This window comes from Euleptes europaea, chromosome 1 (genome assembly GCF_029931775.1).
Source record: "Euleptes europaea isolate rEulEur1 chromosome 1, rEulEur1.hap1, whole genome shotgun sequence".
Taxonomy (NCBI): Eukaryota; Metazoa; Chordata; class Lepidosauria; order Squamata; family Sphaerodactylidae; genus Euleptes; species Euleptes europaea.
In genome coordinates, this window is record NC_079312.1 from 57,875,747 (window position 1) to 57,903,602 (window position 27,856).

Sequence of the window (27,856 nt, forward strand, 5' to 3'; positions counted from 1 at the left end):
AAGTGTCAACCAGATTCCTTCTTTACTGCTTGGCCAGAGAGGTCACAAAGTTATTTGAGTTTTAGCCTTTCTTTGTTCTGGCCATTACAAAATGCTTTATCTGTTGGTGCTTACATATCTAGCTGTGAAGTGCTAGTTATACTTCAGGCTTTACAAAGAGGTTTGGTGGAATAAGAAGTGGGGTATAAAACCATAGAGCAGAGCTGGTTCCAGTTTTGCATGGGCCCTGGCCGATAAAATATAACTAGGCTCCCTTTCCCCTTTGGTACATTCCTTTTGCCTCTAACCGCACCCCTTGCGTTTGGCCCCTCCCCTTTAGCTCTTTCTTTTCTTCTTTGGCCACTCCCCTTTCTATTTCAATTTGCTTACTCTGATAAAGTGATCATACAAAATTTTGATTTCTTACAGCTCATTCCTGAGCTCTTTTGCTGAAAGAGGCGAAAAAGGGGCTGCGCCACACAAAGCGGCCTGGACACTGGCAGGGAGGTTCGGATGCCGTCCTCCTTGTGCAGGGATGCCGGAACAGCCTCGTGCCGGCGTCCAGGCGCATTTCCGTGCACCATCCCTGGGAGGGCATTCCCAGGGCTTCCTGGGGCGTTCCAGCGCCTGGCTTGGGGAGGAACTGCCTTTAGGCGGCCTCCAAAGCCCTTTTGGGCTGGGAACGCCCCTGTTTTATTTTGGTGAGGTACGCCACCTTAAATACTAACCAAATTTCTTGCAGGGAATGAGCTTTTGTGAGCCATAGCTCACTTCTTCACGAAAACTCATTCCCTACCAGAAATTTTTTTAGTCTTCTAAGGTGCTACTGGACTATTTTCTACTGCTATGGACAGGCTAGCATGACTGCCCATTGTGATCTTTTGGCCACAAATATTAGACACCAACAGTCCATACTTTTCTGTCTCCCTGCTCAACACAATGCTTGCAAGACCTTTTCCTGTTGTATCTGTGACATGCAGAAATTCTAAAAAAACTCTCCTTGATGTCTGCTGATTTGCTGTTTACAAAGAGAGGGGTAGTATGTGTCAGTAGAATGGGCAAACTGTCCCTTGGCAACTTGGTGAGAGTTTAGCATCCATCACTATAAAGTAATAAAGTTGCCATTCTCCACTTTACTATGGTGTGAAGTTTTCATACCAATTATTTCACAGCAGGGGTGGGCCTCAGCATGTGCCCAACCCTATCCACTGCTGTGGCACTGCGATAGAGCCCATCCTTCAAAGAGGCCATTTTCTCCAGGGGAACCAATGTCTGTCATCTGATGATCAGCTGTAATTGTGGGAGTTCTCTAGGCACCACCTTGAGGTTGGCAACCCCCTTGCCTTTGATACTATCTGAAACCTGTTCAGTTTGGCCCATTCCTCATTAACACACAGCATCCTCATGAATCCCCTCCCAAAAAAACTATTTTTAGGTCTCTAGTTAAGAACAAGACATCAGTTTTCATGTCTCGAAACTGATAGGTCTTTTATGCATGGCTATCTACTCGTGGTCACCCCCTCACTGCTTCGGGGCTTTGCTTTGATTATGCTTGGCTTTTCCAACTGTCAGAGGTCACCTTGCTCGCCCCGCAAGTTTTGCCCGCTTTTTCTGGATGCTGGCTGAAACAGCACCCAGAAAACATAGGCAAAACGCACAGGGAGATCGAGGTGACCTATGCCGGTCGGAAAAGGCATGCATAATCAAAAGCAAAGCCCTGAAGCAGTCGCGGCGGGGTGTGTGTGTGACCGAGAGGGGAACAGTTTTGCATGAAAGGCCATAGATTGATCAGTGTGCTGCTCTAGGCCAGAGAGGAAGTAGGTAGGAATTAGAGCCTTGCCTGCAGTAGCCAATACATACATCTGTAGTTGTGCTGCTATAAGGAAAGCTGGCTGTTTGTTAATGTCCACTTAGTGGGCCAGTGATGAGATATATGATTGGGAAATAATTTATTCTTCTGTTTTATTGTTAGGTAAGGTGTAAAGGGAAGATGACTGAGGAAGGCACTGGCAAACCACCCCGTAAAGAAAGTCTGCCTAGTAAACGTCGGGATGTGATGTCACCCCATGGGTCAGGAATGACCCAGTGCTTGCACAGGGGACTTTTACCCTTTAAGGTGTTAACTAATTTCTTTCACCTTACAGTGTTTTACCTTTGACTTTTGTCTGGATCCACAAAAACATACCAAGGAGGACCATTACATCAAAAGTCTCTCTGTTTTGGGTTTTTCCAGAATGTACCTTCAAGCATCTGATCTGAGGAGCAGCTGATGGGCTGGAAAACAAACCAGTTCCCCTCCCATAATATTTCCCTTTAGAAAAGACTTTTCTAATTTGTAATTGGTGCTATCTGATCCATGGCAGCTGTATCCACGGTAGATTGTAATCGGTTTCTTGTTCAGTGATGCTTTCATGTATGCAGATCAGTCTTCATGTTTGCTTCATTCAGATTCATTTCGAGTCCCACTTGTTTGCCTTTGGTGGTTTCTGAAGAACTTTCTCATCTCTCAGATCACTTTTTATCTGTATGCAACAATATCCTCTGAAAAACTGAAACAGTTCAGTTACTCTTTTTATTCCTCTTCCCTAGTGTCCTCAGAAGATGTTCTCTGAGCAACTTGTGCAGGTTTGTGGTGTGATAACATCAGCTGTTTTATTCCTGTCATTGTTTCTGATGTCCTTAGCGCTGCTACTGTGATGGTGTTTTCATACCTGAATTAACAGCCTCCTGCTAGTGAGATTATATGCATAGTAGTCTACTGTAGGCTCATCTTTGTATTTCTCTTGTTAGTTAAACTCTTAATCCTAAACAGAAAATCTCAACCTTATCTTGGTGATCCTTTTCTGTCATAAATTCAGTATTGTCATCATCATCAAGTCTTTATTGCATTAAAAAAAAGCCATAGCAACAATACAGAACAAGGTAGTATTGTCTTGAGTTGCTTGCCCAATTTTTTTCACATAGACCTGGAGTTCATTGAAAATATTGGGATCAAGCACTTCATGAGCTGTACACTCTACATGGGAATGGTGCGCCACCAACATACCCTTCATTGCGCTTTCCTCAGAGCTTCAGGTAATCGGTTGGCCCCACTGACTTTTTCAGGAGTGTAGGGGTTGTCACATACTCATAACATGTTAAAAAATATAACAAGTGATGAATGCAAAAAATGTATTAATGCATATGATTCAGTATTTTCTTCTCTTGTGTCTATTGTGTGCGGGTGGGTGGGTCTGTGGATCATAGTCCTCTGTCAAGCATGTATTCACTGTAAACTTCTATTTATCTGGAATACTCCATTTTAATTTCCATCCACTCCTTCCCAGCATGTTTTTACCTTTGTTGCTCTCCTTGCCATGCTTCGTGCTTGTCCTTTTTATTATTTAATATGTGTCAAAGTTTAGCATTGAAAGCAAAGCCAGTATTGTTATGTAAAGCCCTGTTGAATAGTGACTTGAGGAAGGTTGGGGGATTGGGAGAGGATTTTATATGATAGTTATGGGGAGGGGTCTGGAATAGGGATTTACTGCTATGTCTGGAAAAGATCCCCCCTCAAACTGTATGAAGGAACTGCCTTGCTTTGTAGCGTGTGTTTTTTGTGTGTTGCTTATCTTTAAGTGTTTGATCTCAGAATTTCTTACAATGCAGATCCAATACAATAATACCTTTCAGAAGCATCTGACATTTCCAAGCATGTTTGGGTTTTATCATGCTTCCAAGGGAGAGAATTCCATATACTTATCCTAGTGTTACAGCTTTTCACTCTTGGCGTTCAGTAAAGAGAATAAAATATGCTTGTAGTGGAGACTGTGAGAGGACATAGGAAGCAGATAGGACATTCCTAACACCCACATACCCAAGAGACTAATACAGCTGACCTACAATGACGACATTGTAACTTCTGTATTAAAGCACCTTCTGCTGGAATATCACGCAGCTCTCATGGCGTGGGTGCTTCTGCTTTACGGCAATGAACAATTTCATTTTTTCCCATCCCTGCTGGTCATGCTCCAACATATATGCAAGTATCTGAATTAGTATTCTTCATCAACGCGAGTGAGAGACAGTGTAGTATAGTGGTTAGGGTGTAAGCCTAGGACCTGGCAGACCCAGGTTCGAAGCTGCCATAGAAGCTTTCTGGGTGACCTTGGGCCAGTCACATGCTCTCAGTCTAACCTACCTCACAAGACTGTTGTAAGGATAAAATGGAAGAGAAGAGAATGATATAAACTCTGTTGGGTCTTTGTTGGGGAGAAAGGTGGTGTCAGGCCCATAGCCTGACACCACGGCTCCCAGGCTCCTGGCCCAAGCAGGCCAGGGTTTGGCTCTGAGTCAGGGCCCTGGTCATGTGCTCCTGGTTCCCATGCCTGTGTACAGTATCTGCGTGTTATGCTTATCCTGTTTACCACATTCACCCCAGCTGCATAGATGTGTTATGTCTATACCTATCCTGAGAAAGCTTATCATGTATTATAGTTGCCTGGGTACTTTGCCCTATCCATCTCCAAAATCTGAACTGTATTTTAACCCTGTACCCTTGCCTTGCTTCTTCAGTAGTAGCCTTCTATGCCCGAAGGCAGCCAGCTTCTGACCTTGTCCAGTTTTGCTCCTAATAAAGTCTAAACCGCTTCAGAGCCTTGCCTGATGAGTTTTGCTTGCAGGAGGCTAAGGACAACCATTTGAGTCTGACAGGTGGAGTATAAATAAAATCAGTAACTTTGCAACCTGCTAAGCAATGTTTATTTCAATCTTTCTTGCTGTGACTCTGCAAGGCAAAGTGGTGACTAGGAAACTGAGGCTGAGTGTTCATGCCACATAAATGAGTTTGCCATATGAGGAAGAAGCATGCAACTGAATCACCCCCCAGGTTGAACCAAGCCGTTAGTTGCTAGTTAATGGTCTGCATGTTAATAAATTAGCAAGGGAGCTTTACATTGGATGAATGTGTGGCCAAATTCCACTGGACACCAGAATCCTGTTGAGAAGCTATTAGGAAATTATGCAGTTCTAAAATATCCATTACTGATGCTCAGTACTCCTAGTCATTCCTTGTCTTCTCCTGCAAATGTTGATACTATTGAAGGGATGCTTATTTGAGGTGCCAGTGGATTGGCAGAACACTTTGGGAGCCCCACAGTTAACCCCCTGCTATATCTTTCGAGTATAACATAGTGAGGAATTTTTCCCTGCAGATGGGAATAACTAGATAGCTGTCTGTAAGTTGCCAGTGTTAAATTTGTTGCTGTAGAATACTACAGAATTATATTAAATCTAGATAATCAGACCTTTGAGTGGCTCTGTAACCTTTCTAAATCAATATTAAAAAAGCAATCTTTTAAATTGTTCAGTTTAAATTTAAAGTGAAGATGTTTTTTTTTTCTGAAATGAGGCATGATTTAATTATAAATAATTAATATATATTTCTACATTCTTGATGTGAGACTGTCACTATGGAGCAAACTTACAAGAACCTTTGATTTGTTTCTGTGTTTTTTTTTTTAATATAAATTTTATTGGGTTTTATGATAGAAATTTTCCATTGCATTAAACAACATCTATAACAATATCGAATTTCAATTCTAACCTAAAGTTGTTATAATTCCATATCATATAATAATAAAGAGAAAAGAAAAAAGAAAAAAAGAAATGGAAAATTTTTTGACTTCCCCATCACCTCTATCTGCCTCTTAATAAAAAGTTCCTCCCGTCATAGGTAATCTAATCTTGATAAAATATCAATACCATATATAAAAACCCATAATCTGTTAGTAAATATAATTATGCTTATTCAATATAAAAAAAAAATCAAAAATAATCCTCTGGATCAGATTAGAAAATATTCTTCCATTCTTCCCAATTTTAACTCATATTCACAATAATGCATCCACGCCCCCCATTCCCCCAAAAACCGAACGTCATTTTCTTCATTTAGAATAGCTGTGAGTTTTGCCATTTCTGCCACTTCAAACATTTTAACAATCCAGTCTTTTTTCTCTGGAGTTTCTAGCCCTTTCCATTTCGCTGCAAAAAGCAGTCTCGCAGCTGTTGTGGCATATATCAGAAAAGTTCTTTGTGTTGCTAAGTCGTCTGGAATCATACTCAATAACATCATTTCTGGTGTTTTGGATATATTCTTTTGTAGTATTAATCTCAGTTCGTTATAAATCATGTCCCAGAAGTCTTTGGCTTTGTCACAGGTCCACCACATGTGATAAAAGGAACCAATTTCTTTGTTACATTTCCAACAAGTAGGGGACATCGTTTTATAAATCTTTGCAATTTTCTTGGGTGTTAGATACCATCTATACATCATTTTATAGATGTTTTCTCGCACTGACTGTGCTTTTATTCCTTTTAAATCTTTAGACCATAATCTTTCCCATTTATTTAAAACAATATCATGTCCCACATTTTGAGCCCAATCGATCATAGTTGGTTTAATCGTGTCCTGCTCACAGTATATTGTTAAAAGGAGATTATACATTTTAGAAATCAGCTTTGTATTATTATCTAGTAGAATCCTTTGAAAATGAGATTTTTCTTTAGAGAAACCTTTTTTTGCATCTTGTACAAAAACTGATTTGATTTGGTAGTATTGAAGCCATTGTAAATCATCCTTGAGCAGTTGAAAGTCTTTTAGTGAGCATTTCTTTCCTTCCCAATTAGTTAGATCTTGATAAGTAATAAATTTGTCTGGTCTAAGTGGGCGCAAAGTTAGCATTTCTTGGGGCGATATCCACATCGGTATTTCTGGTTCCAAAATGTGTTTATATCTCATCCAAATACGAAGTAGAGAGGACCTGATTATATGATTACGGAATGTTGCTTGTAATTTAATTTTATCATACCACAAATAACCATGCCATCCACTTAAGTTATTATAACCTTCCAAGTCTAGCAAACGTACATTTGACAAATTCATCCAGTCTTTTAGCCATACTAAAGCTACCGCTTCAGCATAGAGTTGAAAGTTAGGCAGTGCTAAACCTCCTCTAGTTTTTAAATCCACCAAGTATTTATAAGCAGTCCTTGGTTTTTTTCCTTGCCAGATGAAGTTTGAAATGTCTTTCCTCCAAGTTTCAAAATATTTTGTTTGTGATATTATTGGTAAATTTTGGAATAAGAAGAGCATCCTTGGTAAGACATTCATTTGGATCGTTGAGATACGTCCCATTAATGACAATTTTTTGTTTGACCATATAATCATATCAGTTTTAATCTTACCCCATAACTTGAGGTAATTGTTGGTTAACAGATCTTTATTCTTTGCAGTGATCCAAATTCCCAGGTATTTAACTTTGTTAGCTTTCTCCCAGCCAGTATATGATATAAATTCCTGTTGTTGTATTTCCGATAAATTTTTAAATATTATCTTTGTTTTTTCTTGATTCACTTTAAAGCCAGATACTTTTCCAAAATCATCCAAAGTCTCCTGAAGTATATTCATTGACTGTGTTGGGTTTTCCAAAATTAGCAGTAGGTCATCCGCGAATGCTCTCAACTTAAATTCATGTTTTTTAATTCTTAGCCCGCGGATGTCCTCCATACTTCTTAGTTTCACACATAGCGGTTCCAACACCAACAAAAATAAAAGTGGAGACAAGGGACATCCCTGTCTAGTCCCTTTCGTGATTTGGCAGTTATCTGACATTGATTCATTAACCAAAATTTTAGCTTGTTGGGAGGTATAAATAGCCGATATACCTTTCTGAAAACGATCTCCAAAATTCAATTTATCCAAAATCCGTTTCAAAAAGTTCCAAGAGACCATATCAAAGGCTTTTTCTGCATCCAAAAATACAAAAGCCGCAGTTTGTTGAATATTATGGTCATAATATTCCAGTGAATCTAGTAAAATTCTTACATTGTCTTTTATTTGCCTTCCTGGTATAAAACCTGCTTGGTCCTCATGTATAAGATCCTTAATAAATTGCTTTATCCTACATGCCAAAACCGAAGCAAAAATTTTGTAATCCACATTTAAGAGCGATATAGGTCTGTAATTAGATGTTTTTTCTGGATCTCTTCCTTCTTTGGGTATCAGTGATATAAATGCGTGTGACCAAGTCTCCGGGGATGTTCCCTCGTCCAAAATTGCATTGTAAAGTGAACCAAAAAATCCAACTAAATTGTCACTAAAAGTTCTATAAAATAGTGCAGTAATTCCATCTGGTCCAGGTGTTTTATCCGTTTTTTGTCTCAATATTGCTTCTTGTATTTCTTCCCTTGTTACTGGAGCTTCAATACATTCTCTCTGGGTCATTGACAAAGCTTTCATCTGTATTGAGTTTAGAAATTTGTCTATTTTCTGTTTTGGAGTATTTTCTTTCTGATATAACTTAGAGTAAAATGAAACAAATTCTTTCTGAATTTCTGAAGTTGAATAAACTGGTCCTTTAGCAGTTTGGATTTTTGTTATAATCTTCTTTTGAAATGAGTCCTTCAGTTGTGTTGCTAAAAATTTTCCTGGTTTATTTGCATATTCAAAATACTTTTGTTTAGCAAGTTTCAGATTTTTATTCATTTCCTCCATTATTACCAAATTTAATTGGTGTTTAGATGCAGAAATCTGTATTTGAATTTCTCTTCTTTCCTCTTCCTGTGTTACCATTACCAATTTCTGCTCCAAATTTTGTAAATTCCAAAGTATGTTGTTTGTAAATTGCAATTGAGTCTTCTTCCAGGCCGAGTGTTTCTGTATCATAAAACCTCTCAGAACAGCTTTGAATGCGTCCCAAACTGTATTTAAAGAAGTTTCCCCATTAAGGTTGATTTCAAAAAAGTCTTTCATTAAAACCTGTAATTCCTTTTGTATCTTGTTGTCTTTTAAAAGTTTATCGTTCATTCGCCATCTAAATGCTTGTTTATTGTTCCAATCAAAGGTAACAGGATTGTGATCAGAAAAAGTTCTAGGTAAAATATGAATTTTACGTAGTTGCGTGAAAATTGATTTACTGGCCCATATCATATCGATTCTGGAGTGTGAATCGTGTCTTGCTGAATAAAAGGTGTATTCTTTAGCTGTTGTATTCATTGTTCTCCAAATGTCTTGTAATTCTAATTCTGAAGCCATGGCAAAGAAAGTTTTAGGCAAGCATCCATCATTGATATCTTTTGCTTTTGATTTTTTGTCCAGAGATGGGAGAACAATTCCATTGAAGTCGCCCATCAATAAAATTTGGTCTTGTGCGTACTGGGTTATCAGGTCATGTAATTTTTCATAGAAGGATTTTTTCCCTTCATTGGGTGCATAGATTCCAACCACTATTGTCCTTTGTCCCAATATTTTAGTTCTGATAATTACAATTCTTCCTTCATTGTCTTTATATACTAGTTCTGGACAGAGACTGGGGTGGGCATAGATTACCACTCCCTTTGTTTTAGTTTTAGCAGAAGCAATAAATGCTTGTCCAAGCATCTGTTTTTCCAAGTATTTTTTATGCTTTGAAGCTATATGGGTTTCTTGTAGGCAAATTAGGGAGTATTTATATTTTTGTAGATATTTGAAGATTCTGGCCCTTTTAGTTTTCTCATTCAGTCCATTTACATTCCAAGAAATTGCTTTTGCCATAATGTAGTATTTTTTAGCAAAATAAAAAGTCTATAATTTAGTACCACCTTCTGCACCCTGTACCTCTTCTTCTTCCTCTTCTTCTTCCTCCTTCTCTCCAGGTAGTTCTTTAAGGTCCATTTTATATTTTCTCAAAAATTTCCCCACATCTGCTTGGGATAGAATTGTCGTTTTCACTTCCTTATAGGTGAAAGCCAAACCTTGTGGCATAATCCAACGATATTTGATGCCATTAGCTTTCAGTATAGACACAAAGTCTTTGTAGTTATTCCTCTGTGAAAGTAGATGCCTTGGAATATCCTTCAGTAGTATGAGAGAGGAGTCTCCTGCTGACAATGGATTTTCATAATGAATCTTCATAATCTTGTCTTTAACTCTGGTGTCATAGAACACTATCATCAAATCTCTTGGCTTAGATCTTCTCATTCTAGCAGGTAGTGGTATCCTGTATATTCTATTAATGGCTTGTTTTAATTCTTGTTCATCTATCTAAAATAAGTAGGCCAAATTTGGTATTGCAGATTCTTTATTATCTCCCATCATATCTGGAAAATTGCGTATACGAAGGTTGGTCTCTTTCACTCTCATCTCCATCATTGCCATTTGATTTTTTGCCGCCATCTGATCCGCTTGTATTGTTTCAATCTGTTTTTCTTGGCTTGTTAATTTTTTCTTTGTGTCCTTGTGCTCATCCATCACTTTCTTAATTGATACATCCATCGCTTGCATATCTGTCTTCATAACAATCATTTGAGTTTTTACTTCTTTCAAGTCTCCAGTGACCACATCCAACTTCTGATTAATAGCTTGGGATGCTTGACCAAGATTTGTCATCATAGAAGTCAACTGTGCCATCTGTGCAGACATCTGTTCAAACTGTTTATTTGTTGCCTCAGTTTGTTTAGTTAGCATATCCTGTAACTTTTTTTCCATGGTCGAGGTTTGTAAAGAGTCCCTTAGTTTAGTATAGGCAGGGCTATGTAGTGAGCCAGAGCGGGGTCGAGACATTTACATTCAAAAAAAGCTGGTAAAATACATGTCCACCGACAGGGCCTTTAAGGTGCTGGTTAAAAGATGATAGTTCAAAGATCAGCCTAGTAATTTTTTCGGGTTGAAAAGAGTCGAAATTGGCTTTAAAATTGCATTTTAAAGTTTTAAAATACCAGTGAGTTTTTTCGGTCGCTCTAGATCGGATTAATCAGGAAGTAAACAGGAAGTTACTAGTGCTGCAGACCTTCTATCGCCTCTTCTCGATGGTTATTCCTTCAGGAATGATTTGAAAGTAACTCGAGTGCGACGGATATTCAGTCCCGCGGCTACTTCCTGTTGTTTTAGTTCCAATGATAGAGAGGGTGTTATAGAGAGTCTTCCGTTCCAGGCACTCCCTTACTGCAAACGTGGCAGGAATTCGCCGGAAAATCAGGAAGAGAAATCACCCTCCCCTTCCTTCGGACCTCTCATTGGTGATAATTCTTGTCAGTCTAAAAGGTATCCTTCCGACTCTTTGTTATGGTTTAGGCTGATCGATCCGATAAGGCTCCTGTCGCTAATCCCGATGACTAACTCAAATCAAACTTTTTCAGTTCGGATTATGGAGGGGTGGGGGTCCCAGAAATATTCTTATCAGCCTCCCGTCTGTTCAAATTTCTAGTAAGTAGACGAAGAGTTCTTTTGTACTCACTTGGGTGTCAAGAGGTGAGGTTCTTTTCTTTATGTAGTCCTTATGTTGGTATTAAGGCGGTGGAGGGTAGAGCTTGCTGCCAAAGTTGCGTTTTGGCGATGTCCTTCCCTAGTGCCCTCGCAGGACCGGCGTCTAGGACTCCGAGGGGCTTAAAAAAGCCCCCTCAGAGTACCTAGGAGGTCAAACCGCGTTTGCGGGCTGCAGGGAGTTCCTGCTTTCCAACCCACTTGCAAGGGTCGGATTGGGGTATCTATGTACCCCAAAAATAACGCAAACTTGGATTTCTCCCAGGACAACCTGGGGAAATGGAGTGCTCTCTCCAACGGCACCACCGGAAGTCGCCGATTTGTTTCTGTGTTTCAATTAACTCCTGTCCTGGTGCAAAATTGATCAAATGACTAGATGATTTTGTTTGAGGGCACTCTCTGGAATTTCATGTTTGTGTGTGCCGTCAAGTCACAGCTGACTTATGGTGACCCTGTAGGCTATTCAAGGCAAGAGACGTTCAGAGATGGTTTGCCATTGCCTGTCTCCCAGTGAGCTGAGGGAGTTCTGAGAGAACTGTGACTGGCTCAAGGTCAGTCAGCAGGCTTCATGTGGAGGAGTGGGGAAGCAAACCCAGTTCTCCAGATTAGAGTTCGCCACTCTTAACCACTACACCACTCTGGCTCTCCAGAATTTCACCTAAGCCACCTGTTTTGTGTGGGAATAATAAATATGGGCAACATTCTCTGGCACATGTTGCAGTGAGTTGGTGCCTCAGTCTTTGCAAATTAGGTTGATGTTGTTGTTTCTTCCAGGTGCCCAGATCATTGACCTGATGATGCTTGTGATAGATGTAACAAAGGGGATGCAGACTCAGACAGCAGAGTGCTTGGTGATTGGGCAGATTGCTTGCCAGAAGATGATAGTGGTTTTGAACAAAACAGACCTTCTTCCAGAGGAGAAGCGACAAGCTGCCGTTGAGAAAATGACAAAGAAAATGCAGAAGACCTTGGAAAACACCAAGTAAGTTATAGATATGCTGCTTATGTAACACAGGTCCTGTTGCTCTCCTCGCTTTGTTCTGTGTCACTATATGCCTAACCTTGAAGCAAATCTTGATGGAATAACCCTGGGATAGTTAGTTCTGTGAATTACACATAGGAAAAGTTGTGAGAATGGGTCAAGAAGACCCATAAATCAAAAGTGGCATTGGCCAGAGGCTCAAAGCATCATATATGAGTGCATACTTTGTGTGACCAGTTTGCTGATTTTTTTTAATATGGAAATAATTCCAGGAGTTAGCCCACATGTGCAAAGTGCTTTTTAATTAGTGGTTTGGTAATCTTTATTTTACAGCATTTTATAGTACACCTTTCTCAGAAAGTCTCAAGGTAGGTAAAGAAGTGTTGTGTTTCAGAGGATTAAAATTATTGCAAGACCAAACCTGAAAAGTATCTTACTTTTATACAATATGTCCCTTAATTGGAAGCGAGCAGAATAAACTGTCATTATTTAAAAATCTGTGATCCTAGTTACAGTATTTTGGGATCTGAACATGAGGTTGTTCTATGGCCACTCTCTCTGCATGGCCAGTAAATATTTTATAGCCTTGATACCCGGGCCGGGGGGGGGAGTTATGTGTTAGTTTGCTGTGTTCCTGAGCTAGACATGAATCTTCCTTTCCTTTGAAATATTGACGGAGTTACTGTCCAGCTTCAAGTTGCTCATGAAGGGAGTTGCTGCAGGTGAGAGTGTGGTTATAGTTAGGGAAGCAGAAGAGTGGAGAAATTAAGTGCTTTTTGTTCAGTCACAATGGAGAAAGTAAAACACGGGAATTTTCCCCTTTCACTTTATTTGTTTTCTCCCTTCTCAAGTTCAAAGGGTTGCAACAGAACTAAACGGGGTATTTATTTTGAAAAGTGACAAGTACCAGAGGACAAAAAAAGGCAGCCAAACTGGACTGCATAAACCATCTCGTGTCTTACTCTGATTGCAGGATAGTGTCTTTTTGTTCTGCTAAACAATCAGAAATATCTTACTGTTTTATCAGTCTCTCTGTGTTCTTCTTTGCTCTGTTTCCTTTTCATCAGTATACTATAAAGGTCACTGAGTGAAATTTCTACTTGTAGATTTGATGGAGACAAAATTCCATCACTTTTAACTTTCCTTCAAGATAGCTATTGGAGGGCAAGGAAATGTTAAGTGAGCTGTTTCGGTTAACCCGTCACGTAGCCTGATTTCTCTCCCTTCTTGTTACTCTTTTGGTATGTAAATATCTGCGACTTTGCTCTGAGCGATCTTAAAATGACTAAGCCCACATTTCTGATTGGCACCCAGTGCACCATAAACAGTTTCATAGCTCTAGATGATGTTTGTAAAATCTGTCAGGCAAAGTAATGCCAGTGCGCTTCAGCATCGCATAAAAATGTATTTTCAATAAAGAGGTGCATGATATTGGCAAAAAATTGAGCAAAATTATAATTTTACAAGGATACCAACTGAAGGATTTCCTAAGATTTTATTTACTTGCTGGCAAGTTTGATTTATAGTACATCTGTGATGCATCTGTTATGTTTGAGCATAATGGCAACAGATGTTCAACTGAGAGTAATATTCAGGTGAGTTGTACTTGTGAAACTTACAGTTGAGCTGAATACTTAGAATTGAGTTTATCCTCAATCTCTAATGTTGTTCCCGGTGAATGAAAAGGATTTGCTTGCTTTTACATGACGAGATTGTTAACTATTTGACTCTAGGTTAAATATGGGACTAGATTATAAATCAAGAGAAAATGACCATGTTAGAGACATGTTGTGTGACCTTCAACACCCAAGTAGCCTGAGGAATTTGTCTTTAAATTTCTGATTGTAGGTTTGGTCAAAGCTATAAATATATACCAACATAATGGAAACTAATGTCATATTAAAACTCCTTTCACCTCCTTCTCTTGTGTCATTTCTGTCCCTTTGAACCCCATAATTTCTCAGGAACCATGGGCCTTCTGGCATATCTTGGAAGTAAAAGAGCAAGTGCACTCCACAAAGAGCTCATAAATTAAAATGCTGTATTGTCCATCCTCCACTATTAAAACTGAGGGTCATGCAATTTCACATTTTTTAGGTGATCTCCATCTCTATGGTTTACGACAGACAGAATTTGTCTTGTACCATTTTACTTGAAATAATGTGAATTGGTGTTGTGAGGATGCTTGCACATTGAACATAACAGTTTCCTTCTTCTCACCCACCCTCTAAAATAATTGTTTGGCCTTATATTTCTGTATGTCTTGTGAATTTCTGAAATGATATCCGTTTATAGTTGCCTCAAGGTACCTGGTCCTGGTGTGACGCTTGCCTGTTTTCACTTTTGAGGATTTGGCTCAGGCAAACTTATGCAACAGTGGAAAGAAAATTACAAATGTGTATTAGGAAAGGTGGGGGAAGGTCTGTGTTTTCAGTCTGGTTTAATATAGAGGCAGCCCAGCTATAGCCCCACCAATAGACCTTGTGTGGTGATGCTGCACCAGCTTTGATGGAGTCTCTTGGTAAAAGCAGGTGGGACCACAACCACTTTTGCTGGCTGGTCTCACCGTGTTCTATGAAGAGATGACAGTGTTGCACTAGTTGTATTGATATCGTATTAGCATGAAAATTCTTAGTTGATTTTTAAGCTGGTTTTTGCGTACCTAAAGGTCTTCTGTGCCTATCTTATTAAAGCATGTTAGAAATCTGTCAGTATTTATCCTGCTTAGATTACAGATGGGAGTTTATTCAAATATAGATTTGATGCTGTCCTTTGGGTGACATGTACATTACCTTAAAGTATGTGGCCTAGCTCACTTACTTGAGCTATCTGAATTTGGTTATACTAAACTTTATTTTTACCTCTAGCACTAGATTTGTCTTGTTGAATCTTTGCTGGGACTAGCCTGGTAAGGCTTCTCATCTGAAGGCTGGATTGGATAGTGCAGGAAGTTGAGTTGCCCTTTTGCCCTACAATTCTGTGGTTCTCATAGTTGCCAGTTTTGGCTGTTTCAGTCAACTGCATACATCTCTACACAAAGGACTCCTTTCTCTGTCTTTTTGAATGCACGTAGGCTCTAATGAATGTCTGGGGGTTGCACATGAATAGAGAGAGGCACTTAAGGACTTCAAGTGAGTGCAACTGATTACTTACTAAAATGTTAGTAATACAGACCACACCAACAGAAACATAGCATCAACCCAGATTTATGGCACTTACAGGGCGAGGTCTGCATCCTTCCTTGGCAGCCCTCGGATCATTTTGTGGTTGTGGAGAAGGTATTTATAATCTTGAAAGGAAGAGAAGGCATTTAATCAGACTCTCGATCCTGAACACACGGTCAGTACACAGACTAGGCTAGGGGATGGCTGGACTTTCATCATTAGGGCTTGTAGCATTGTGATGTGAAAATTTGCACCTGCTCAAATTGCCTCTTCTATGTAACTAATAAAGATACAGGAGCCCAAATTGTTATATCCCAACTTTCTCCTGGGATTCACAGTGCATTAACAGAGTTTCAACTGGCAGAAATGATGTGTGTGTGTGAAGTGCCGTCAAGTCGCAGCCGACTTATGGCGACTCCTTTTGGGGGGTTTTCATGGCAAACGATTAACAGAGGTGGTTTGCCAGGGCCTTCCTCTGCATAACAACCCTGGACTTCCTTGGTGGTCTCCCATCCAAATACTAACCAGGGCTGACCCTACTTAGCTTCTGAGATCTGACGAGATCAGGCTAGCCTGGGCCATCCAGGTCAGGGCGCAGAAATGATAACAAAACATAAATAATGTAGCAGAAATAAATACCAGGGTACAAAGAGTGTACCATGAAGCACCTTGTTCAGTCCTGCTAAACAATTTCAGTAGAGCCATACCAATGAAGGCTTCAAGTAAAGGCATGCTGAAATAAGGCAGAATAGCAAGCTTTTTATAAGACAGAGATGGAGAATGCCATCCAAATGGTCTGCAGTAGAACAGCTAGATTAGAGTCCAGTAGCACCTTAGAGACCAACAAGATTTTTGGGGTTTAAGCTTTTGAGAGTCAGAGCTCCCTTTGTCAGCTGGTATCTGACGAAGGGAGCTTTGACTGTGGGTAGATTATACCCCCAAAATCTTGTTAGTCTCTAAGGTGCTACTGAACTCAAATCTAGCTATCCAAACCAGAGGGTAAGCTGTTCCATAAAATCTGTCCAGTGACCAAGAAAACCCTGCAGCAGACAGAGGAGCATGTGAGATAAGTTCATTGTTTACATTTCACTGGCCAAGGAGCTGAGGGAGAAAATTATTTTCACGATTGGCCAATAATCTGAGCCACTTTCTTTTACATCTAATGTTTCAAATCTGAAGCCCAAGCCCAAATAACTGGTATCGCAGTTCTGCTTGCAGGACCTCCTGATACCTCACATGGAATGAGCTGGGAACTTTGGAAAATGCCTGGGGAATCAAATTCTTACCCCAGCAGGCCACTTCTACATTCACGCATTACAGAGAAATATTCTGGAGCTCCGTGCCTCCCAGCATATGCAGTCCTGATACTGACTGGAAACACAGTGCCTGGGGAGAGGATGCTTAAGTCCTCCCCTCCCACCCCACTGGTTCTATTTTCCGCCCCTGAAAGGATACCAGGGAGCCACAGCAAGCCATCTGTATGTGTAAACCTCCTCAATGGGCTAATAGCTGCTCCATTGAGCCATTTGATGTTGGGGCATAGTGTGTGGTAAGGAAGGTTGTAAGCGCTGACTCACCCTTTGCACCACAATCTGAATCCAGCCCATGTGCACTTGGAAGAACTAAACTCAAGAATTCACATAGCAAGTAATATAATACCTTTTTTCCTCTCTGCTGACCCACCTGAACCTGCACAATGACATGATGCAAGTTTAGCATCTTCTTGACTGTGTGATTACGCTGCTGATCAATAGCATTTATTAATAGGAAAGCCACATTTTGTTCCTTGCTTGAACTAATTTCTAGTGGACATTTGAAGGATTTTACAGTGTTGTTTATTTATTTCAACACAGACTTCTTTAATGCAAGTGATACTTAATGCTGTGTGCTTGTGTGTGTGTATTCTGAAGCTAGTAATCTTGGTTGTTGAAAAAGTATGTTTGTTTCTAGGGTCTGCTATATGTAAATACATTTGCAATGGGATGTTTCCAGCACTTGTTTTTAAAAAGAAACAGGGCACTTAATTCAACATTAATTTATATGTATTAAAAGAGATTGCCCAAAAGTATTTGGATAAAATAATTGAATTTTCGAAAGCTGTGTCATTAATCACTGGAATTCTCAGTACACATTTTTTATCATCCTTTTGTCCCTGGGAACCTTAGGCTTATGGCACAAAAACAGAAGTAATACCTTGTATCCAGGATTAATATTCGATAACTTCAGTGGAGGGAGAACACACTTGTTGTGATCCCGGGGGTGGTGGTGGTGCTGCATTGGAGTTCGTGTCCTCAGAGCCTGTCCCCTTTCAGATGAAAACTTAAGACTTTAAGCCTGAAAACAAAAATAGAGGTTGGGCCTTTGACTCAAACGTCTAGCTAGTATTTATTACGTGGCTGAAGTTGAAAGGTTCATAGAATCATAGAGTTGGAAGGGACCACCAGGGTCATCTAGTCCAACCCTCTGCACAGTGCAGGAAATTAACAACTACCTCCCCCCACATCCCCAGTGACCCCAACCCTCGCCCCACAATGCAGGATCCCACAATCAAAGCACTCACAACAGAAGCCATCCAGCCTCTGCTTAAAGATCTCCAAAGACGGGGACTCTACCACCCTCCGAGGCAGTGCATTCCACCATCGAACAGCCCTCACCGGCAGAAAGTTCTTCCTAATGTTTAGGTGGAATCGCTTTTCTATTAGTTTAAATCCATTACTCCGTGTCCTAGTCTCTGGAGCAACAGAGAAGAAGCTAGTTCCCTCATCAACATGACATCCCTTCAAATATTTAAAAATGGCTATCATGTCTCCCCTCAACCTTCTCTTCTCCAAACTAAACAAACCCAACTCCCTAAGTCTCTTCTCATAGGGCATGGATTCCAGACCTCTGACCATTCTGGTCTCCCTCCTCTGGTCATGCTCCAACTAGTCAACATCCTTCTTAAATTGTGGAGCCCAGAACTGGACACAGTATTCCAAGTGAGGTCTGACCAATGCAGAATACAGTGGTAGTATTACTTCCCTTGATCTAGACACAATACTCCTATTGATGCAGCCCAGAATTGCATTGGCCTTCTTAGCCGCCATATCACACTGTTGACTCATGTTCAGTTTGTGGTCCACTAAGACTCCCAGATCTCTTTCACATGTACTGTTGTCAAGCCAACTCTCTCCCATCCTGTACCTTTGCCTTATGTTGTTTCTGCCTAGGTGAAGTACCTTATACTTCTCCCTATTGAAATCCATTTTATTACTTATGGCCCAGCTCTCCAGTCTATCAAGGTCATTCTGAACTCTGACCCTATCCTCTGGGGTCTTAAATACCCCTCCTAACTTGGTGTCATCTGCAAATTTGATTAGCATGCTCTCTATTCCATCATCCAAGCCATTTATAAAAATATTAAATAGTACCGGTCCCAGGACAGACCCCTGTGGTACTGCACTAGTCACTCCTCTCCAGGATGAAGTTGTGCCATTAATGAGCACCCTTTGGGTTCGGTTGGTCAACCAATTCCCAATCCACCTAACAGTAGCAGTGTCCAGCCCACATTTTACTAGCTTTGTTTCAAGATGATCATGGGGGACTTTATCAAAGACTACTGAAATCAAGGTACACTACATCTACAGCATTCCCTTCATCTACCATACTTGTCACTCTATCAAAAAAAGATATGAGATTAGTTTGGCATGACCTGTTTTTGAGAAACCCATGTTGACTGTCAGTGATCACGGCATTTCTTTCTAAGTGCTTACAGACTGTCTGTTTAATTATCTGCTCTAGTATTTTACCTGGTATTGATGTCAGGCTGACTGGGCGATAATTGTTTGGGATTTCTTTCCTCCCCTTTTTAAAGATGGGGACCACATTAGCCCTCCTCCAGTCTACTGGAACCTCTCCTCCACGAATTCTCAAAGATTATTGCCAGTGGTTCTGAAATCACTTCAGCCAGTTCTTTTAACACCCTTGGATGCAGTTCGTCCGGCCCCGGAGACTTGAATTCATCAAGAGTAGCCAGGTATTCTCGTACTATCTCAGATTCTATACTATGCTGTAATTCCCCTATTGCATCCTCTGCTCCATTATTCCCAGGTTGAGGACTATTCCCCTTTTGGGAGAAGACCGATACAAAAAAGGAGTTAAGTAATTCTGCCTTTTCTGCCTCCCCCGTGAATAACTCACCATCCTCTCCACGCAATGACCTGATTGTTACCTTGATCTTCCTTTTGTTATGGACATAACCAAAAAACCTTGTTTTGTTTTTGTTTTTAACTTCCCTGGCTAGTCGGAGCTCATTCTTCACTTTAGCCTTCCTGACTTTCTCCCTACATGTGTTGGCTACTTGTTTGAATTCCTCTTTGTTGATTTATCCCTTTTTCCATTTCTTGTACATGCCCTTCTTAAATCCTATCTCAGCCAAAAGTTCTTTAGACATCCACCCTGGTTTCTTCAAACCACTACCTTTTTTTCTCCTCATGGGAATTGATCTAAATTGTGCCTTCAATATATCCCTTTTAAGAATTTCCCATCCTTCATGTACTCCCTTCTCATTCAATATTCTCACCCACGGGATCACACCCAGTAGTTCCCTAAATTTATTGAAATCAGCTTTCCTAAAGTCTAGAATACATGTTTGACTATTTCTTGCTTTTCCTTTTTGCTGTATAAAAACTCCGGGAGAACATGGTCACTCCCACCTAAAGATCCCACTCCTTCTACCCCATAAACCAAGTCATCATTATTGGTTAAGATCAGATCCAAAATGGCTGTTCCCTTGTCGCTTCTTGGACTGATCATTTTTACTATATTTGGAGTGTTCCACTCCTTTTCTTTTTTTACTACCATTGTGTACTTTTGTATTCTTTTTATTTAGTTGCTTGCTCTCTCTTTTTTTTTAAAAAGCCCACAAATAAGTCTTGTCATTGCAAGAAAGCTTTTCATTTTGCGAAAGAAAGACTGTTTAGGCTCCTTTTTTGAATTATAAGATTTGTTAGGCAAAATCTGATTGCCCTGCAAGTGCAGAAATTCTCTGGCATCGAATGTTGGCATCTTGGGAACTTCCACATTTGGTTTTTAAATGTCCTTAAATGCTAAATTCAAGTTCTTGTTCTGTAGGGAAATTTGATAATAAAATTATATATGCTTTTTGGCGACTCCAAAACAAACCAGGGTTTGGGAAAGAGGTTTCATTGGTCAGAAGCTAAAACTTCTGTTTGCACTCATGAATGTTATTACTGTTTATCCCCCTTCCTCCTTCTTTGCCAAATCTCAAATCCCTTTCCTCCTTCAGTATTTTAATTGTTCTTCACTCCAGTTGTTGTTTTTTTTAGAAAATTTTGGTTTTTTTAAAAACTTGGATGATGGAAGCAGACTAAATTAAGTTTAATAAATATACATAAATATTCATAATTTGCAAAGTTATTGTGAGTGAACTTTTAGTGCTGTTGTAGAATTCTGCATTAGGTCGTATAGAACACACACATAGCCTTGGATGAAAATATATTTGCCATTTTACTGATCTAGCCATGGCTGTTCTAAAGCGGGGATTGATACCATAACCCTGTATAAAACCCTGCATTGATTCCTATCCACAAAATTGGCAGCAGTAGCCATCCTGTTCTTCATTAATCTACACATAGTGATATTGGCTCAGGGTTACTCAGTGCTGGGTGAAAAATTACAGTGTAGTCCTAAGGAAAGTTGTATCCTTCTGAATCCATTAAAGTCAGTGAGCTAGCAAGGGTATAACTCTGCACTGTTACATTCTCAAGGTTTGATCAGTAGAATTGTCTTGCAAGCTGACAAAATGCCTTAATGAGGGCTGGATGATACTTTATACAGCAATAGTATTCAGTGATTCTGCAAATTTTGCCCCAAACATGTTTTACTGGCAAATTTCCTGAGTTAGAAAGTGGGTATAAGATGTGAACTGATCACTCAGTCTGTTTGGTTTTTGCCAGTCAGCTGCAAATGCCTGCCGAATCAGTGTGCATCAGGATTTCCCAAATCCTGTACACGTCCAAAGTTACTGTCCGTTCAAACTGATTGCTGGCCATTAGTGTCACTAAGGACTACTTAGACAAACACGGAAGGACAGAACTTTACTGAATCACAACATTATTTATGAAGGATTTATATGATTTGTGAGTGATCTGGTTGTTTATTTAAACAGTTGCCTGTTGAGCAGAGCAGTTACATAGCAAGGGTTGGGTGCATTCTGGGACCCAGTGAAACTGATGGCAGTTCAGATGACTTGCCTACATCAGGTAAAATGAGGGAAACCAAAAGTGTAGGATACTTTTTGATGGTTGGTATTTTTTCCAAACACAGTATCATCCTAATCCAGGGGTGGGGAACCTTTTTTCCGCCAAGGGCCATTTGGGTATTTATAACATCATTCGCGGGCCATACAAAATTACCAACTTAAAAATTAGCCGACCAAGCCCCAAGCAGGCAGCTGCCCCAGATGACCCCTCCTCAGCGCGGGCAAGCAGGCAGGCATCCAACCGATGGTGCACTCGCCCACCTGGTGGCACAGGATGGTCTGTTGCACCAGCTGGGCGTAGCCATCCAGCCACACGCCGGAGTTGCTCCTGCTCCACATGGTTGGGGCCGGATTCTACAGCCGGCTCCTGCTACCTCCTCCTGCAGGGATGAAATGAGGACACATTGGCTAAGAACTTCCCCCCTGCGCGCGCATTCTGTCCCTGCCCCCTTTAATCCCTCCATTGTCGCCACTTCTGCCCCCAGCCCTCTTATAGTACAGAGGGAATACGTTTCTCCATGGCCTGGGTGGGAAAGGGTTAATACAATTTCATGGGCAGTCCTAGCAGCTCCATAGCTAACGACTCTTCTGCAAGGGGGGAAAAAGCTTCCTTTTCTCAGCAAAACAAACTCACATCCGCCTTGAATAGAGGCTATTCCTGTCCATGGGAGGGGGCTGATCGCCAATCTTAGATCCTTCTGAGCTAGAGATCTGTCAGGATCCACGAAGGGCCAGACCAAATGATTTCGCAGGCCTTAAACGGCCCCCGGACCTGACGTTCCCCACCCCTGTCCTAATCAGAGGCATCTTTCTAAACCTATTGACTTCAGCAGACTTAACCAGGGTCTCACGCTGCTTAAGATGGCACTGTTAGCTTCTGGGGCAGATGGTAGTAAAATGTGAAAAATACTGCCTTTTTATTGAACTGTGCTTAAATTTATGGCATGGCTGAAATGTAACGGCAAACCATTGTTTGCTGTTGTGTGAACTCAACATGAAAGACATTCAAGCTCACTTGTGTGAATGCTGCTCTCATTTTTATTCTCTCACACAGGAAAATAATAAGCTAGTTCTGTTTCTGCAGCAACCTGTAGCTTGCTGGTTTGGAATCTTGGCTTGCAAGGTTGACATATTTTGACATCCTGATATAATGTATTCTATGGCTTGCCATGGCAATGGAAGAATTAATTATTTCTCTGTTAGTGGATAACAGGAGTCATGTGAGCAATCCTTAAGCCACTTCAGACTTGTTCATGTAATAACAAACCATAGTGTTCTATTGTGTCTGAGATGTTCCTATCTCTTTTCAAGCCTGGGTGTAGTTAAGGTTTTTCTCGCTTGGGAAGACAGAAAAGGCACAACTACTACTACAAAATATTCTCCCATCATTCAGGTATAACATGACTTCCTTACTAAATTAAGTGTTTTTTATGTGATAAGATTCCTGTAGCTGATATTTGGGTTGGCACTTGGGAAAGATTGGTCCCTTCTGCAAGAAATATTAAAACCCACTGCAAGAAATATTAAAACCCACCTGTACATGTTTAGAGTTTTGAAGATGGAGGCCTGAGATCGTTAGATGTCACTCATGTGATATTTGAGCAAGATCTGCTGCTGCTTCCGTTTTTAACATTAATAGGTTTTAGAGAATGGTGTCATGCTCTTATTTATTTATATAAAATAGTGTCAGAGGATTTTGTATTGGAATTTTATAAGGTAGTTTGTTTTCCTTTCTTAACCACTTTGGGAATCAAACTGACTGTAAAGTCGGCTTCTTTTCTTTTTTTAATTAAGTGACTTATCTCACTGGGTGTAAAATTTCCTTTGTCAGATTCTGTGGATGTCCTATAGTTCCTGTCGCAGCAAAACCTGGTGGCCCTGAAGCCCCTGAAACCGTGACACCAATAGGAGTTTCTGAGCTAATTGAGGTACATGCTTTAGAAAGATTATTATTCAGAAATATCATCCAGTTCTTGAAGTCTGCATGCATGAGTACTTGTGTGTGAAGCAGTGTTTTGATGATAGGATGGGAAAAGGTGCTGCATATACAGGCCTCTGTGTTTGTGATGGATCCCCACAGCCTGTAGCTGAGGCAGCTCGGATGTTCTTCCATCAAGGACAGTGCTATGTGACATTGAAGGAATGCTCCTCTGTATATTAATACCACTCAAAAGTAATCCAGTGCCCCAGATCACAGGGAGGGACTGTGTGCCCGGATACTGCCTCCCTGTGAGGGCACTGTGCCTATGAGCTGGTGATCACACAGAGGTGGGGGGAGGTCCTCACTCATGCCCACTCTTCCTCTCCGCACATTCAGTGTGTGTGTGTGTGGGGGGGTTGTGAGTAGAGTATTGTACAAAAATGAATTAATGTTTGAACCCAATATTGATTTTTTAAAATCAAGGGAAACCGTTTTTGTTAAATAAAGTGCTTAAAAGAAATTAGGAAAATTTAATTGTAGAGTTAGAAGTCTTTTAATACTATGTCATTATTTTTAAAATGTAAGATAGAGGCCACGTTGTGTTGAGTCAGTATTCTCTGGCTAATAGTGGCTTTTTAGCTTTCAAGCTGCTTTTGAAGCCCCAAAATTTCATGACTAGCAGTGCTGTCCATCAGCTCAGTGGCTCCATGCATATAAATCATGAGTTTTATCACTAAACCATTTTCTCTTCTTCTCTTTCCATGCATTCCCCCCTCCCCACGAGGGTTGCCAACAGCCTGGAGAAAAACCCTGTCACTTTTAGAGGCTTAATGTGTGGAAATGGGCTAGTGAAGCCTTTCATGACATGGAAGTAAATAACATTCCATTAAGTCTCTTTTAAAGGGACAGGACATTTTTTCCCAGGCTGTGGGCAGCCCTGATGTTGGCCTCTTACTTTCTCAGCTTTCTCATAAACTTGCTGTTATTCTGTGTGTCTTATTTGTGCATGTGTTGGAAAAAGTCAGATATTTTTTTTCAAGATCCAAGGTCCTCCAGACTCCCCAACTCACCCACCGGACTCAGTCCTTAGGGAAGGTGGTACAGATAAACTTGGGTATTTTATTCCAAGGGCTACATTGCATGGAGAGACTAAGTAGTAGGTGATGTGAAAGACCTCTGCCTGAGACTCTGGAGAGCCTCTGCCATTCACAGTAGAAAATACTGACCTTGATAGAGCAATTGTCTAAGTCAGTAAAAGGTAGCTTCCTGTGTTAAACATGTATGTCCATGTTTCTGGCACCAGCATATAGCTTGGTTTGGAGTACATGAGTTTCTTCCAAGTTACACACTAAAACTGCATACATGAGCATACATGAAAAACAACTGAAGAGTATTAACTGACTATTATGATTGGCTTGTGCACTTGTAAACAAGAAACACTACCTTCTCTGTTGACTAGATCACCTTTAAATTAAACCACTGTTCAAAAACCAAGAAACATTTTTTCTGAATAAAAGGATTGTGGGTTTTTAAAATGAAAATGAGAGTAATCTCTACTAGGAAACATTTCCCTAAGAGAGATAACTTGATACAACCACCAATGTACATCATACTTTTATTACAACATATTTTACATGCTTGACAGAAACTTAAATAATCCCGTAAGCTATTCAGCAAAAAAAGAGTATAAACCTCTGCCCCTAGATCAGACTGAAAGACCTTTAATGTCAAAGACAATATGAATATAAGACCAAAGTAGATAAATCCAGATTGAGGCTGCTACAGCATGCACAAGAACGTCTACTAAATTTCTCTGGGCATTCTGAAATTCTTGCATTGGAGAGCTGATACATGGGTTGAAAGATCTTGGCTTAGATCCATTGGAAGTTTCACTTTGATAGAAGGGATTTTTTATCTACGGGATGTGACATCTTGGCCTTTTCTTTCCTGTTGAAGCCCCAAATGCCCCCTGAAATGCTGCTCCTGAGGAGCAGGAGACTCCCAAGGAACAGTGCAAGAAGAGAGTCATAGGTTTGCAGCAAGACCCCTTCCCTGCTGCCCGTGGAAATCCTTGATGAGGTCCAAGCCCTTCTCTCCCCATTGACCTCCAAAATAGGATTATAAATCAGTCTTCCATAATTTAATTTGCAGCATGGTATACAATCTTTGCTTTGTGTATTCACTAACAAGTTTGTAAGAGTAGGACATTAGCATTACCACATCACATACATTGAATTTCACAAAGAAACAGCACATTACTTGAGCGTATGCAGTGAATGTATAACATTTGAATTCAGCTGACTTAAGGCTAATGGATCAGGTCTCATGAATTAAGACTCATTGTGAATTCTTTACAGAACTAAGCTGGCTCTCTTCCACTATTAGGCTGTTTTTAAAAAAAAGCCTTACAGACTTGTTCGGTTGTAGGCCATTGTAGTTTTGTTGGTGAGATTGTATTGAGTTTGGTAAAGCTCCTGAGTATGGGAAAAGAGTCTGCTACAGAACACTTAACATGACTTTGCTACTTCCCAAAAGAGGGAAAGGAATTTAGGGTTAGGATTGTTGAAGGAAAGGAGAGAGGTAGAATTCTTGATCTGGATTATTTTGCAATCTGCAGGCAGTTCTGAGAACTGGTGGGAGTATGTGTCCTTCCTTTTCCCAGAGGGTGCCAGCGGTTATCCTTTCCTGATGTGCTGCGGTGTTTGCATTACTTTTGGCAGGATCTTTGTCCGTGACATTGTTCTGCTAACCAGGCTGATTGTGCTGCACCAAATCTTTAAGGCAGAAAATCGAATCTTGTTGCTTCTAAGTGTGCATCTCCTGGGTAGTGCACACAGTTTATTTGACATTGGTTTGTTCCAACCTTGCTGCAGGATTCCTGGAGTCAGTAAAACTGTGTGGATGTTAAATCAATCATCCACTTGTTCTCTCCATTTCTTCATGCCTGATGTGACATTTCACCAAGCTATGGTGTTTGTTTTGTCTTGCTTTTAGGTCCTGAAGTCAGAGGCGTACCTACCAAAAAGAGATCCCTCAGGATCTTTCCTTATGGCCATTGACCACTGTTTCTCCATTAAGGGTCAAGGCACTGTGATGACAGGAACTATTCTTTCCGGCTGTGTTAGCATTGGAGACAGTGTGGAGATTCCTGCCCTGAAGGTGAGTGTCTAATTTCTAGCTCTAACATCTTCCTGAGAGACCAAAGCAGACACTCAGAAACTAAGACAATGTTTGCTCCATACTACCTCTTGTTTTGTCCATTTATTTCCTAAATTATCCGACCAACTTCAATTGGCTTGCTTTTCGGGAATCTAAGAAATCCTTCAGGAAAACACTGTACAGTACTGTACAGCCCTTAACATGGTATTATTAAATGGCTCTATGAAGAATGTAATTTGCAAGGGAAATGGAAGCCTGAGGCTGACTTTTTTAAAAGGGGAGGCCCCGGAAACAAGGACATGAAAGAATTTCAAACAGACAAGTCAGCCAAACAGAGTGAAAGCCTTGCCTGATTGTAGCAGTAGAGAAAAGTGAGAAGAGAGCAAGTTCAGGGCATGAGATTAAAAGCACTGAGTGAGCATTTCTGAATCTGACTTCAATGAGATTATGTGCCTGAGGGTCAGATTTGTGGGTTCAGTCCTTCCCTGAATGAATATTGGGAAAGACACAGGAAATAATTCAGGAAAATATTATTATGACAAGGAAAGTCGACACCTTAAATAATAATGTGGTTCTGTTCACCCATCCTGACAGAAGAAGTAATTTAGATATAAGAATGGTGTGCACATTCATGAATTGCTTTGGGAAAGTGAACTCTTGCAGTCAGATGTTCCATAGCATCAGCTTGTGAACATGATAGGTGGCAGAGTTAAATCAAACCAGTGAAGTCATTTTTCCATACAAGTGCACAATTGACCTGCATCATTAATTGTTTTGGTAAATTACAGAGGCCCGTGGTGCAACGGGCTTCAAAAATACATGGAGAAGAGCTCTATCAGTGGCTGTGAGCCAACATGGTAAAAAATGTAACACACTCTTTGAACCTTCATATGCTGTGTTGATAATATATTATACCTTTAAGCTTAACGTCTCATTACCTAAAAGTTTACAGTTATTCACAAATAAGTCTACTAAAGATTTCAGGGTTAAAGCCCTATCAAGTGTGTGTCTATTCAGAAGTAAGTCTGATTGATTTCTGTAAATTTGGGTAGGATTACAGGTTAGACATATGACTCAAAAATTCTGAGATCAACTTAATATCACTTTCTTC

At 40.4% G+C, this 27,856-nt stretch overlaps 1 protein-coding gene across 1 annotated transcript in view; it reads left to right on the top strand.

The window, feature by feature from the left end:
• EEFSEC (eukaryotic elongation factor, selenocysteine-tRNA specific) overlaps positions 1-27,856 on the top strand; it is a 210,495-nt gene that overhangs the window by 55,303 nt on the left and 127,336 nt on the right. The window contains exons 2-4 of the mRNA XM_056846950.1: positions 12,032-12,239; positions 23,497-23,593; positions 26,581-26,745. Coding sequence (XP_056702928.1) covers positions 12,032-12,239; positions 23,497-23,593; positions 26,581-26,745 — 470 coding nt within the window. The remainder of the gene's footprint in view (positions 1-12,031; positions 12,240-23,496; positions 23,594-26,580; positions 26,746-27,856) is intronic.